Source organism: Apodemus sylvaticus, chromosome 7 (genome assembly GCF_947179515.1).
Source record: "Apodemus sylvaticus chromosome 7, mApoSyl1.1, whole genome shotgun sequence".
NCBI classification, from domain to species: Eukaryota; Metazoa; Chordata; class Mammalia; order Rodentia; family Muridae; genus Apodemus; species Apodemus sylvaticus.
This window is the reverse complement of record NC_067478.1, coordinates 4,469,158-4,482,681: the sequence shown is the minus strand read 5'-3', so window position 1 is coordinate 4,482,681 and position 13,524 is coordinate 4,469,158. Positions and strand designations below refer to the sequence as shown.

At 46.7% G+C, this 13,524-nt stretch overlaps 1 protein-coding gene across 4 annotated transcripts in view; it reads right to left on the bottom strand.

Annotated features, from left to right (window-relative positions):
• Scn10a (sodium voltage-gated channel alpha subunit 10) overlaps positions 1–13,524 on the bottom strand; it is a 91,307-nt gene that overhangs the window by 29,016 nt on the left and 48,767 nt on the right. For all 4 annotated transcript variants that reach the window (XM_052186980.1, XM_052186979.1, XM_052186981.1 and 1 more), the window contains 2 exons: positions 3,270–3,629; positions 1,433–1,885 (listed from right to left, as the gene is read on the bottom strand). In XM_052186980.1, coding sequence (XP_052042940.1) covers positions 1,433–1,885; positions 3,270–3,629 — 813 coding nt within the window. The remainder of the gene's footprint in view (positions 1–1,432; positions 1,886–3,269; positions 3,630–13,524) is intronic.

Sequence of the window (13,524 nt, the reverse complement as noted above, 5' to 3'; positions counted from 1 at the left end):
CTCCAGAGCTAAGGTCTTCACAATGCTCCTTATATGCATATGTACATGTGTGAATTAAGCATGGGGGTATAGGTCTGTGTACAGAACCTGGCTCCATTTGTAGGTACGTGACCTTAGGAAATCTACCTAATCTCTCTCATAATTTTTATTCCATCTGCAAAATCAAGAAGACGAGGTTTACTTCATGTTGTTCTTCTGATCACTAAATATATGGACGCTTATATAATTCAGTGCAAGAGATTTGGCTCCACAGATGGTAGCCATGGCCATCAGAGCCTTGCTAGAAGTCAAACTGGTCATGGGCTAAGGTCATCTGAGCACTCCTACTCCAAGGACCTCAAAGTAACCAAACATGGCCCTGAGCTGCAGACAGATATCAGGGAGTTCATGTTCTTTACTCCCAGGAGGTGACACTCTGGCCTCGGCTGTCACTCAGACAAAGGAATCTAGAAAAGGACAGTTGATAGCAGCAGCTGCTAGCACATGACAGCTGTCAGGGAAGAAGGCGGTCGGGGAGAACTGTGGACACAAGGCATAGCTTTATGGCCTGGCCAGCAGCCCTGAGTGTCCCCAGGGACTGCCCTGGGTCCCTGTTCCTGTCACTGAACAACAATGGACGCCCGGAGTCACCAAGGTTTGTGAGGGCTGATGTACCAGCTTAAAGCACTAGGAACCCATGCAAGGTATTGAGAAAGACTTATTATCAGAAGACTCGGGGGTGCCTTTAGTTCTTTGGTTCTGAAGGGAATGTCATTTCCTTCTGAGGTCTCTTGTTTGGAAAAAAAAAAAGCCTGTAAGATGTCAGAAAATGGCTAGGACTTTTCCTGTTCTGGCAGAGATGAGCTTGCCGGAAAGCCTTTCTGGTGGTGTCCTGGTCCTGGAGACACGCCCTCAGCTCTTTGCGTGAGAGCCTGGGCTGCGGCTTGCCTGCTACCCTGGCCTCCTCAGGAGGCTGGCTCTTTCTTTTGGGCTTTGCAGAGGTGAGCCCCTGCCCTGGAAAGAATGCTGGGCGTGGCTTCAGCTTCTCTTTGGCCTGGTTGCCTAAGCCTGGCTTGCCCAGAGCTCACAGCTCTGACACTCTGCTGTTAGAAAGCCTCTCTGGTGGCTAATCTACTTGGTCGTATTTAGAATCCCCATGGAAACACACCTCTGTGTCCTGCACTGAATAACGAGAAAGTGAGCTGAGCACCAGAATTGATCTCTCTCTATTCCTTGACTGGAACCCAGGGTGTCTATGTTGTCCTCACTGATGGGTTTTAAAACCACGAGCTAGGTGAGTCCTTCCCCCTTTGAGTTGCTTCTATTGGGTATGCAGTCACATCAAAGAGAAAATTAATGAACGCAGCCTACTTATCAAAAGTTCTCTGTTCTGCCCGGAGCCTTTCTCTGCCCGACAGCCCCTCCCCCTTCCTATGGCCATCTGACCTCTTACCAGTCCTTTGGGGCTCTCTTCCTGCCAGGAGCTCTGAGAAGCCTGCTCCATATCTTCCTCCAGCTCATCGAGGTCAGATTCCCCCTCAGCAATGGGCACTGAGACCCACACGTTAGGATCGGTGATGAAATCCCTGTGGTTCTCCTCGGGGCCACCGAGAGCTGGCTTCGCCAGGTTCCCCACTGCAGTGTCAACAGCATCCAAAGCAATGTGGTTCTCTGCTTTGGAGCTGGCAAGTGGGGGTTTCACCCCCAGCTGTGGGTCCATCTTGGGCCAGCGGAACCGGCAGCAGCTGCTGATGTAACTGATAATGGCCTGACTGGCCTGACGGCCAAATACCTGAATCCTGGCCAGTGCTATCTGCAAGTTGTTCACCTCCCCGTCATCCTCTGGGGCTGTGAGATTGTCCGCACTGAAGGAGTTCAGCAGCAAAGCAATGAATAGGTTGAGCACCTGAGGAAAGGTGTGGAAGGGAGACACATCTGTCACTTTGCACAGGGAGTTGGGAGACAGAGGGAGGCAGACGTTCTGCTTGCCCTCCCTCCCTTTCATGCAGGGCAGGACCCTAGCACGTGGGAAAGCATCACCCACATTCAGGGGCTCTTCCCTCCTCCGTTAAACCGCTCTGGAAATGTCCACACGGTCGCACCCAGAGGTGTCGTCCTAGGTGATTCCAAATGCCACCATGTTGACGAGCGACATCGACCATCACAGAGGTTCTCCAGCATCTACATTGGCATACTCTTGATCTCTGTGTCTTACTATTGCCTGGGCTGTCCCTGCCCACCTGAAGGAACAGAGTCTTGGAAGAGTGTATACCCTGGGCACAGCTGGAGAGAGCTTTGAGGCTGTCTTGGGTACCCTACCCATGTGGACTCCAATTCTAACCCTAACCCTAACCCTAAGCGCATACCTCTCCCCTCAAAGTGGGGGATTGTCCTGGCTGCAGAGGAACATTTGGAGGAATGGCAGGCTTGAGGGTCTACCATTAAGGATCAGCAGAAGGTATTTGTGCCCCAGGAACCAGGCTGGGAGACAGACAAGTGCCCTACTGGGTTTTGATCCTCTCTGCTGAGCTCCCTCCCTCTTTACTACAGAGACAAACTGATGGACTCCTGGAGTCCTCAGTCGCTTTGGCCGGAGATCAACATAGGGAGGCACAGACACTCCCAGGTAGAGAGGGTGGAGATGGAGCTTAGCTGGGGAGGAGAGGGGGTGTGGGACTAATTACTTCTCCAGAGGTCCATCCCCTCAGAACCTGGGAGCAGATTGAAATAAGGTGAGCATCTGGGTACCATCCAGTGCTTGTAGGTGTGAGTGTGTGCCTGTGCTGTGAGTGTGACTGTAAGTGTGAATGTTTGACTGTAGGTGTGAGTGTGTGCCTATAGGTGTGAGTTTGTGCCTGTGGGTATGAGTGTGTGCCTGTGGGTGTGAGTGTGTGATTGTAGGTGTGAGTGTGTGCCTGTGGGTGTGAGTGTGTGCCTGTGGGTATGAGTGTGTGATTGTACAAGTGTGTGCCTGTGGGTATGAGTGTGTGCCTGTGGGTGCCTGAGGACAACCCCTGCTGGCATTCCTCAGAAGCAATCTAGCTTGTTTTTGAGACAGGGCCTCTTGTTTGCTCAGAACTCACTCAGCAGAGGCTGGCTGGTCAGCAGGTCTCAGGTTCCATCTGTCCCTGCCTCCTCAGTGCTCAGGTTACAGAGGGTGCTGCCACGCCTGGCTTTTTTTAAAAAAACATGTTTTTGGGGGACTGAACTTAAGAGCTTCATATAGCGAACACGCCACTGACCGGGCTCCTCCCCAGACTCTAGTTCACCTGGGAGGCCTCACTACTCACCACCAGGTTACCCAGCACCATCACAGTCAGGAAGAGGATGAGGCAGATGGACTTCTGGCTGACCTCCATGCAGACCCACATGTTCTCGATCCACTCCCCGCAGAGGATCCGGAAGACGACGAGGAAGGAATGGAAGAAGTCGCACATGTGCCAGCGGAGCCTCTCGCCTTTCCACACCGAGACGCCGTCCTTGTGGCACCCGTAGTTCTCGGAGAGAAGCTGCTTCCCGACCAGGGCGAAGATGAAGACGATGATGGCCAGGATGAAGGTCAGGTTGCCCAGGGCCCCCACGGAGTTGCCAATGATCTTGATGAGTATGTTCAGAGTGGGCCAGGACTTGGCCAGCTTGAAGACCCGAAGCTGTGGAAACAGATGCTGCCTCAGGTCCTGGTTACTCTTCTCACGATCTGAAGTCTTGAGTGGAAGCCAAGCTCGCGAGACAAGCACCAAGTCGTCTCATGAGCTTGGGGTGGGACTCGCAGGAGGCTGTTTTCACAGACTTTCCTTTTTACGAATCACTCAGACCTATGATCACCTTCTAGTGGTCCCAAGTTGAAATGTACTCTGCCAACTGGCAGATCCAGGGGCCTCACACTAGGGAGGCCGTCTGTTTCATAGCCATAGACAGGCTCCTTCCTGGACACAGGGCTGCCTTCTGTTGTGAGTTTAGCTGTAACTAGGACTCACAATAAAAACAGCCTCACTCTTGACCTGAAGAGGAGCTAACCTCCTTTGCTTAGGGCACAGTCCACTGCATTGGAGACGCATTGGTCAGTTTCCTTTTAGGGCATTTTGTATCTTGGGACGGTTGATAGCATCTGTTGTCGCCACTAACCCTGAAACACCAAGTATGATTTCATAGACCCAGAATGCACACGGGGATTGACCAGCCAACTCCCTTGCCTTACGGAAGTCCAGTCATGCCTGGCATGGTACCTGACTGGTCTGTGGGATATGTGGAGAAAGGCGGTGGGCCCTTCTCTTGTGGAATTAATAGCGACTGAGATAGGATGAAGACTTAAATTTTTCATTGTAGGGAACGGGGCCATGGCTTAGAGGGTAAAGTGCTTGCTGTAGCAGCACGAGGAACTAAGTTCAGCTTCCTACACCCATATAGAAAGTGGGTACAGTGGTGAGCACCTATAATCCCAGCCCTGGCCAGGCAAAGCCAGGAGGGTCCCAGGGTTTGCTGACCAGCCAGCCTAGCTGAATCGCTGAACTCCTGTGGTTCAGCTGGATCAAATGGGAATGCGGATCTGCCATCCTCCTAGGTCAGTCCTTGCTTGGGCCTCATGAGAGAAGCTCCCTCCCACAGCAGATGAGAACAAACACAGAGACCCACAGATAGACTATTCGCAGAGCGACAGACCTGGAACACTCAGTCTCTAGCAAATCCCTCCGTCCAAGGCTCAGGGAACCCTGTGCAAGAGCAGCATCCCCTCTGCAAGAGCCAGACGGGAGGGAGGGCACCAGGAGAAAAGGCCCTCTAATCAGTGTGACTGAAGCTCATATGAACTCACAGAGGCGGCTTGCACAGAGACTGCATGGGTCTGCACCAGGTTGTACGTGTATACTACGACCTTAGGTTAGTGTTCTTAGGGGATTCCTGAGTGTGCAAATAAGCACACTCTGACTCTGACTCTGGCTCTTGTGCCTTCTCTTGGGCTCCTTTCTTCTTTTTGTCTTGTCCAGCTCCAATGCAATAGTTTTGGTTTATCATCTTATATTTTATTTTCTTATGTTTTATTATTATCCCTTAAAAATCTGTTTTCTAATGAGAGACTGAAAGAGAGTGGATCTGGATGGGAGGGAAAGTAGGAAGGAACTGGGAGGAGCCGAGAGAAAGGGCAAACTAATCAGGATATATTATGTGAGAAATAAAATGTATTTTCAATAAAAGGGGGATGGGAACAGAAGTGTGGAGAGTGATTGAGGAGACCTGGGGTGTTGACTTCGGACCTCTGCCTTCACAAGCACACACATGTACACAGTTGCCCCACATGAGCACACAGACACGGACAGGAAGACATGTGATGTTCACCTCTGGCCTTCATAATCATACACATGTGTACAGTTGCACCCACATGAGCACACAGATATGAGTGCCCATGCAAGCACACACACACACACACACACACACACACACACACAGAGAGAGAGAGAGAGAGAGAGAGACTGAGACTTAAGTGTAGATATGCAGGTAAGCTGAAATCTACAACAAGGGAGAAATACCATGCATTTGAAAATAAATTTGTGCAATCCACTAGTTCTCCAGAAAGAAATACAGGCTCCAGTGCCGATGAGCTAGTCAATGTGTGTGGATGGGACACCTGCTAGGTGACACACGCAGGCCTAGGTGTTGGGACCTGGCCCTGAACAGGAAGAATGGCAGCCGTTCTATCATCCACAGAGCAGGGGCAAACCCCAGACAGCATGTGCAGTGCCCATACTATGCCTGTCAGCTTGTCTGTGTGAGGAGGAGCCATGCTCACCTTAAGGCTGATCTGGAAAGCACTCTCTTCATGGTGCAGGCAGAGCTTTAAGGACCAGTCCTGAACTGGACAAGGAGCAGCTGGCAAACACGAGAGAATACAGAACCACAGTCTATTCATGGAACCCCTTGCGGAAGGTGTCAGGGGATGCACACTTCCCTAGAGAGATGTATTCATTCTCAGTAAGATTTGAACAGATGGAAATGGACAGGAGAGATAGGGTCCTGACCCTGCATAGCAACCACCCATCACACTGCAGAGCCTTGGGGACAGTGAGGGACACAGGGACATGCTTATCAGCACCTGAGCAAAGTACCAGATGTCCTACCAGGAATAGCCACTACACCTAGTAAGAATGACTATCGCCTAAAGAGCAAATGGCGGTCTGGAGAGATGGCTCAGCAGTTAAGAGAGAACACTGCTTTGCAGGAGACCAGGATTTGGTTTCCAGCACCCGTGACGGATGGCTCATACTGCCTGCAACTCCAACTCCAGGGAGCTGATGCCCTCTTCTGGGCTGCAGGGGCACTGCACCTGATATGTACACACAGGCACGTATGCATACTTCTGTATCTTTGCATCTGTCTATCAACTATCTAGTCTGTCTGTCTGTCTATCTGTCTGTCTGTTTATTTGTTTATCTATCTATCTGTGTGAGGTGTTTACACTTGCCTTAACTGAACTTTGCTAAGAAAATTCGTGGTTTCCTTAGGTGAGGTAGAAGACATTACCGTTAGAACCTCTTTAGAGATATTGGTGATTGCCATCCTTAATCTCTTATAAAGTTATAAGCGAATGGTGTATACTCCTCAATCTCAGACATGGATGGAGTCAGTTTCTATTACTTTTTGTCTTTATAAAAGACAAAATAAACAACAACTGGGACCTGCCAGTCAGTTAGCACACATTAGGTCAGCCAGTCAGTCAGCACACATTAGGGAGTCTGTCCACTCCTGGGGCTGAAGGGCAGCAGCCCGCTGGCTCCTGCTGACGGCTGAGTGAGGAGAGCAGGCCAGCAGCGCCCTGTGTCCACACTCCCCTCAGCTATTTGTCCTCTGTAGTCTTTGTCTAGCTTAGCACTATGACTGAAGAAACTCTTCACAGACTCATTTACAAACAATTATTTTTGGTAGGTGTTGAATATTCATCTATCGTTAATATAACACTTCTTTAATTAATCAATCTCAGAATTAATATAAACACTTCACTTGGAGGGGAATAGGCTTGAGAGCAGCACCGGTCTTATCCAGCTAGACCTGACTAGAAGCCAGTCTCCTCTCTCTCTCTCTCTCTCTCTCTCTCTCTCTTGCTTAGCATGCTCAAAACACTAGGCTTGATCGCCAACATGTCATAAACCAGATGTGGGAGAGCATACGTGTAATCCTAGCCCTTGGGCAGTGTCAGAAGGAGGATCAGAAGTTCTGATTGTTTTCAACTATAGAACAAGCTAGAAACCCGCTCTACACAAGATCCTGTCTCAAAAACCAAACCAAAACGAAACTTGAATTTGAGTATCAGTTTGTGATTGACTGTTTTTGTCATGACATTCCAAGGCAGGCACATGCTTTGGAAATATCTCATTAATTTATAAGAAATGAAAGGGGATGGAATCTAGAAGTTTAGCTCCTTGAAGATTTGGGGAAGCACGCTGCTTGTAATGACCAACTCGAGGCAATGAGATCACATCTCTGGGAAGTGAAAGTGAGCTCTATTTTCTAAGGAAAAGAAGCACTTAAGTCAAGACCACACTAGCGATGACTCAGGAAGAAAGGCCTGGGGCAGGAAAGGGATGAACTGAGAATCAGGATGGAGAATGAGTTTGGGGGGTGTGTGCACCATACAGAACCACACACAGCCAGTTGTGTGCATGATGGAAGGATACTGCACAGTAAGCCAGAAGCGCTGAGTGGAAAAGACCGTGAGCTTCCAGACTTAGAAAGCCCTGTTGCTGGTTTTCCATAAGTGGGAGGCACACTCTGAGGGTGTAAAGCCATCTTCAGGTGCAGCAAGGTCCCTTCTGCAGGAGCCATATCAAAGCCATAGAACTTACACCGACTGTTAATATTGGCAAGAAACAGAACTTCACTGGATCCGGTTACTGAGGTTTCCAGTTTTATATATATATATATATATTTATATTATATATATATATATATATATACACACACACAAATGTACACACATGTATATATAATACACACACACACACACACACACACATATAAAGGAGCTTGGGGTAGATTCCAGGTCCTTGTAAATGCTATAAAAGAACTCCATCACTGAGTATAGCCTTTAATTTTGTTGTTTGTTTTTTTGTTTGTTTGCTTGTTTTTTCGAGACAGGTTTTCTCTGTGTAGCCCTGGCTGTCCTGGAACTCACTCTGTAGACCAGGCTGGCCTCAAACTCAGAAATCTGCCCATCTCTGCTTCCCAAGTGCTGGGATTAAAGTGCGCCACCACCGCCTGGCTATAGCCGTCAATTAAAAAAATGATTTAAAATTAAAATGCTTGATATGATTGTTAAGGTGGAAACAGATCATTGTTATAAAATGTTATACTGGGAGAAAGTAAACAGTTTTTACCAAATTTTGATTTTGACTATGCTAAGATGCTCTGATTTCTAAATTAACTACTCAAAGAACAAAAGTAGGAGATTTAAATCAGTAAATGGGGGGGGGAGGCATAATTCAAAGATAGGTAGGGGAAAGGGAAGGGAGGAGGGAGAAAAACAGAAAGAAAGATGAGAGGTAGATCAAGTAAATGGTAGATGTCCAGATATATCCGTATTTACATTGAAATGAGTGGACTAAGTGACTTGTCTACAACATGAGGATTGGATGGCCAGAGCTGAGTAAGGACCTGAATCAGACTGTATGTCATTTGCAAGAGACACATGAAGCACAGATACAAATATATTGGGCAAACTCTAAACCAGAAGAAAGCGGTTTCTTTAATTATTGACAAGAAAAATAGACCTTAAAAAAAAGAAGGTAGAAACATTTTTAAAACACAAAGAAGGTCATTCTTAATAATAAAAATTTGACTTTACCAGGAAGGTATAAAATTTAAAATATGTGTGCATTTGATAATCCAGACTCAAGACAGAACCACACGAGCAACAGATACACCATAATCATAGCAGAGATATTTTTAAGCACCACTTTCTCAGTAATTACTGTAACAAGCAATAGACAACAATACACTAGGATATAAAATGCAGCAATGTCATAAAGTCCCTCTACCCACAGCACAGAGTCAGTGCTGCAACCCACAAATGCAGCAGACACATCAGTTAAGTGTGTGGGAATATTTCTGATATACTGAGCCAAGGAGAAGAGAGAGAGAAAACGCAAAAGCCTTAAAAGCTATAGCACACATTGTTTGTTGTGATTACAATGGAGCTAGAACCCAGCAGTACAAACTAGAAATCCCACATGTTATGAGACAAAGAACCGTGCTTCTAATTAACCTCGGAGTCCAAGGATGAATCAAAGTTGAAATTAGGAAGCCTTTAGAATCAAACAAGGAAAATCTGACAGATTAAAGCTGTTCTTAGAAGGAAATAGAAGTCTTACGTGAATTATATAAGAGAAAAAGAGATTAAAAATTGTATGTTAAAAACTTAGGAAAGAACAAAATTAGCATGGGAAATGTAATTAAGATAAGATGTACGATTAATTGAAATCAGAAAACATCAATGATGTGGCAAAGACCAGCAAGCTTCGAGCTGCTTCTTTGAAGAATCGAATTAAATCGATGGCTCTCGACAAAACTGATGAAAACTAAGGAGAGCCATCGTGCCCAGGAACGGGCGTCACAGAGAGCCGTCATCCCTACGAATGGGACAGCACAGACACAGACGGCATAGATCCTTAACAAAGGAGAAGGCGTCCACAACTTCATGTCAGCAATGCTGAACATCTAGATAAGGAAACTAGGACAAAACAATTTACAAAAAGCCAGCTTAAGAAATAAAGTCTGGCTCATTTCAGAACATCAGGAAAAACATTACTAAGGAAAGTCCCGGCCCCACAGATGGCCTCCCTATGAGTTCTATCACATTTCCAAGGAGCAAATGGGTCCAAAAATTACAGAGAATCTGCATTAAAAAGGGGGGGAGGGGATATTTTTCAGCTTTTGCATATATACTTGATACTAAAACATGGGCAGGATTATGTAAATTTAAAAACCTACAGGCCAACTCATCAAAATGTATGCAAAAACCTTATAGATTATTAGCAAATTGACCCTTTCTGTTTATTTAAACTTATTAAAGATTCATTTTGTTGAATGCACCACAAACAAGTTGGGTTTGCTCTATGAATGTAAAGATTCAGCAACAGGAACTCAATTTGTTGTTGTTTTTTGTTTTTTGAGACAGGCTTTCTCTGTGTAGCCCTGGCTATCCTGGAACACACTCTATAGACTAAGCTGGACTTGAACTCAGAAATCCACCTGCCTCTGCCTCCCAAGTGCTGGGATTAAAGGCATGTGCCACCACTGCCTGGCTCAATTTTGTTTTTTAATAATGTGAGTGTGTGTGTGTGTGTGTGTGTGTGTGTGTGTGTATGTGTGTGTGTGTGTTTCTGTGTCTGTGTGTCTCTCTGTGTGTGTGTTTCTGTGCCTGTGTGTCTGTGTGTCTGTGTGGGTATGGGCATGTGGTTGTAGTTGACAGCAAAGGCCAGAAGAAGGTGTAGGATCCTCTGGAGTAGGAGTTCGAGGAGGTTGTGAGCCTCCTAATGGGGATGCTGAGACCCAAACTTGGGCCCTCTGCAACAGCAGCATATGTTTTTAACCATTGAGCCATCTCTCCAGTCCCTATATGGTTCTCTTAATGTGGTTTCCTTTTCATTTTAGGGGTAGAATAAATCTGATGTTTTTGTTTTTTGATTGATATGAAAACTTATGCATACAGGACAGGAAGTGATGTTCTGTTTGTGTCCATACGTGTAAAGATCGAAGCAGGGTGGTTAGCATGCATGTTGTCTTCAATGGTCATCATTTCTTTCTGGTGTCTACACTTAGAATTCTCTCTTGTGACACTTTGAAATATACAGTGCATTATTTTAATTATTAATATGATTATCTTACATGCAGAACTATAGTCTGGTAAAATTAAAGACCTATTCACGATAAGTTTTTCATTAAGGAAAAACCTGCAAAAATGTCAGACTTGTTGAAATGTTGAAAGTATCTCTTAGCAGCCGAGAAAACGAGGCTGGCTGTTATTAAGACTTCTTTTTAGCAGGGTACTAGATGTCCTAGCCAGCACGGTCACATAGAATCAAATGGCATGGAGGCTAGAAAGGAAAAACAAAATGTATTGTTTGCACATGATATGATCACGTTGAAAACTCTAAAAGACTCCATGGATGAATCATCAGAATTAAGAAAGGGGACTTCTGGGTGCAAAGATATTGAGTATCAAAATGCTGGCTAAAATTAGCAAAGACTATTTCAAAATATGTAAGATCTATGCGGAGAAAAGGATGGAAAATTATAAAATTTGAGCGACTGAGCTAGGCAGAGAAGGTGCTGTCTCTGTAGGTCAGAGGATTATATAATGTAGAGTTTATATCCCTTCCTAAATCAACTGCTAGATTATTGTAGTCTGAATAAAGAGAAGAATCAAGAGTTTGTGTCTGCGTTGCTGTGGGCATAGCTAGTTTCTCCAGCCGTAACGGAAGTGCAGGGGCCAAGATATTCTTAGAGTATAACCAGGTGGGTGTATCAGCTACTCTGCTCATGGCTGTAATCAGATCCCTAACAGGAAGAATCTTAAGAGAGTTTAGGGAACACAGTCCATTATGCTGGGAAGGCACAGTGGTAGTGACATCAGAGTCCTCAGCTGTGGGGGGGCTGAGAAGGGGGAGGGGGAATGGAGGGGTGCCTCAGCTTCCTTCCTTCTTTTTATTCTGTCTGCCCCACCCTCCACCTGCCACTCACAGGCAGGGTGAGCCCCCCTTCCCAGTTAAACCTCTCTGAAGCACCCTCAAACACACTCAGAAGTGTATCTCCTTGGTGATTCTAAATCCAGTCAAATTTGCCAAGGTGAACCACCACAGCAGGCGACTGGGTTTATAGACACAGACATGTTCTAAGCTGCAGTAACTAAGACAGCGTGGTACTGGCACAACGAAAGACTGGCAGAGCATGCCTTAAATCATGTGAAGAAGGGTGGTGGCATTTGGGGAAGGGCAAAAAGCGTTGCATGGAAGTTCCTATCTTTTTCTTCTTCTCCTTTCTTTTCTTCCTTTCTCCAAGCAATCCAGACCTTTTTACTGAGTCTCTTCTTATATAAGGCTTGTGCTTAGTGTCTGGGGTAGGATGGCAGAAAGGAAAGCCCCGGGTTTAGCCCGATGGACTGTCAGGGACTTGGTTTGAAGAGCGAAGGTACCAGAGTGTGGGAGGCCCTCTGTGAAGAGGGGATGAGTCAGCCCAGAAGGCCCAGGACCAGTGAACCAGGTGACGACCAGGGATCTGAGGTGGAGGATGGGTGGTCAGGCCTGTCACTGGGAAAAAGGTGCTGGGAGAAAAGGGGCAGGGCTTGCTGGTGCCTCACAACCACCATATGGACTTTAAGGTTTATTCTCAGACAAGGGGACTTCACTGGGAAGCTATTTGTAACAAATGGCCCTTGCCAGTTGGAGGTGGTCAAGAGTGTAGAAACAGTGTTGGTTTGGGGTGTGCCTATAGGGAGGTACTCTATGCTAAGATATGCTTGGCTTAAAGCAGTTTTGAAGACTAAACACTGTTCACTAAAACGACACAACCGATCGTTTTGGCTGTCCATCATTACCCAGGAACTCACACACAGTTCAGGCTTGGCTCTGACTGCGGAGCAAAGGCAAGGGACTGGTGTTTGTTGATAATGCAATCCTGATGACAGAGCGTGGAATCTCACCAGGCTGTAGGGAACATGGAAGGTAGCTGCACGCGAGATTGGGGGATGCGGTTAGGAAATTGTGAACTGACACCTGTGTTACAATCAGAATTTAGGTGGGTAGGAGGCCCAGCCCTGCCTCCCACTCACAAGAACAGGGGAGACCTGGTAGAGCTTCCAAAGGACACAGTGTGCACTGGCTCTAGTTGTTAACAAACACACCACGTTTCAGTCATTTCTGTTACATTATGGTATATCCTGGGAATGGCCACCCAGTTCTTCAAGCTGGATTCTAGGAGTCAGTGAAACCCCAAGAATCTTCCAGATGGCCTGGGGACTCGGGGACACCAATGATCTCAGACGCTCCTGGGACTCGTACAGAGTTGACTGACAGAAGCATTTGTGTGGGGTGGAGGGCAGACATGGAGACCAGTGATTGAGTGGAGGAATTCCTCCAGTAGAGGGCGCCCTGGAGCTGATTTTGGAGATGCGCCCGTGCAGAGGCTAAGAGGAGGCAGGCTTTGGTGGGTGCAGTACTGGGCTCTGAATTGGGCAACCAAGAAATAAGAGAAGGCCTTTTTGAGAGGGGACAGCACTGAGACTCCGCAGTCAGGTAACGTGGATTTGAGTTCCAGGTCAGACACTAACTCACTCTCCCAGCATCTGGGAAACACTGAGTTCATCATTTAAGGATGGTATGTCTCTGTTTTGCTCATCCTGGGGACTTTAAAAGCAATAGTCTCTCAGGGTAGGGAGCATAAAATGATTCCCATTATATCAAGGGTGTAATACTATGGTCACATCTTCAGAAAATATCGGCTGTCGGGACTTCATTGCTGGGACTGCTATTTGTCAAGAGAATGGAACGCCATTCTGAAGTC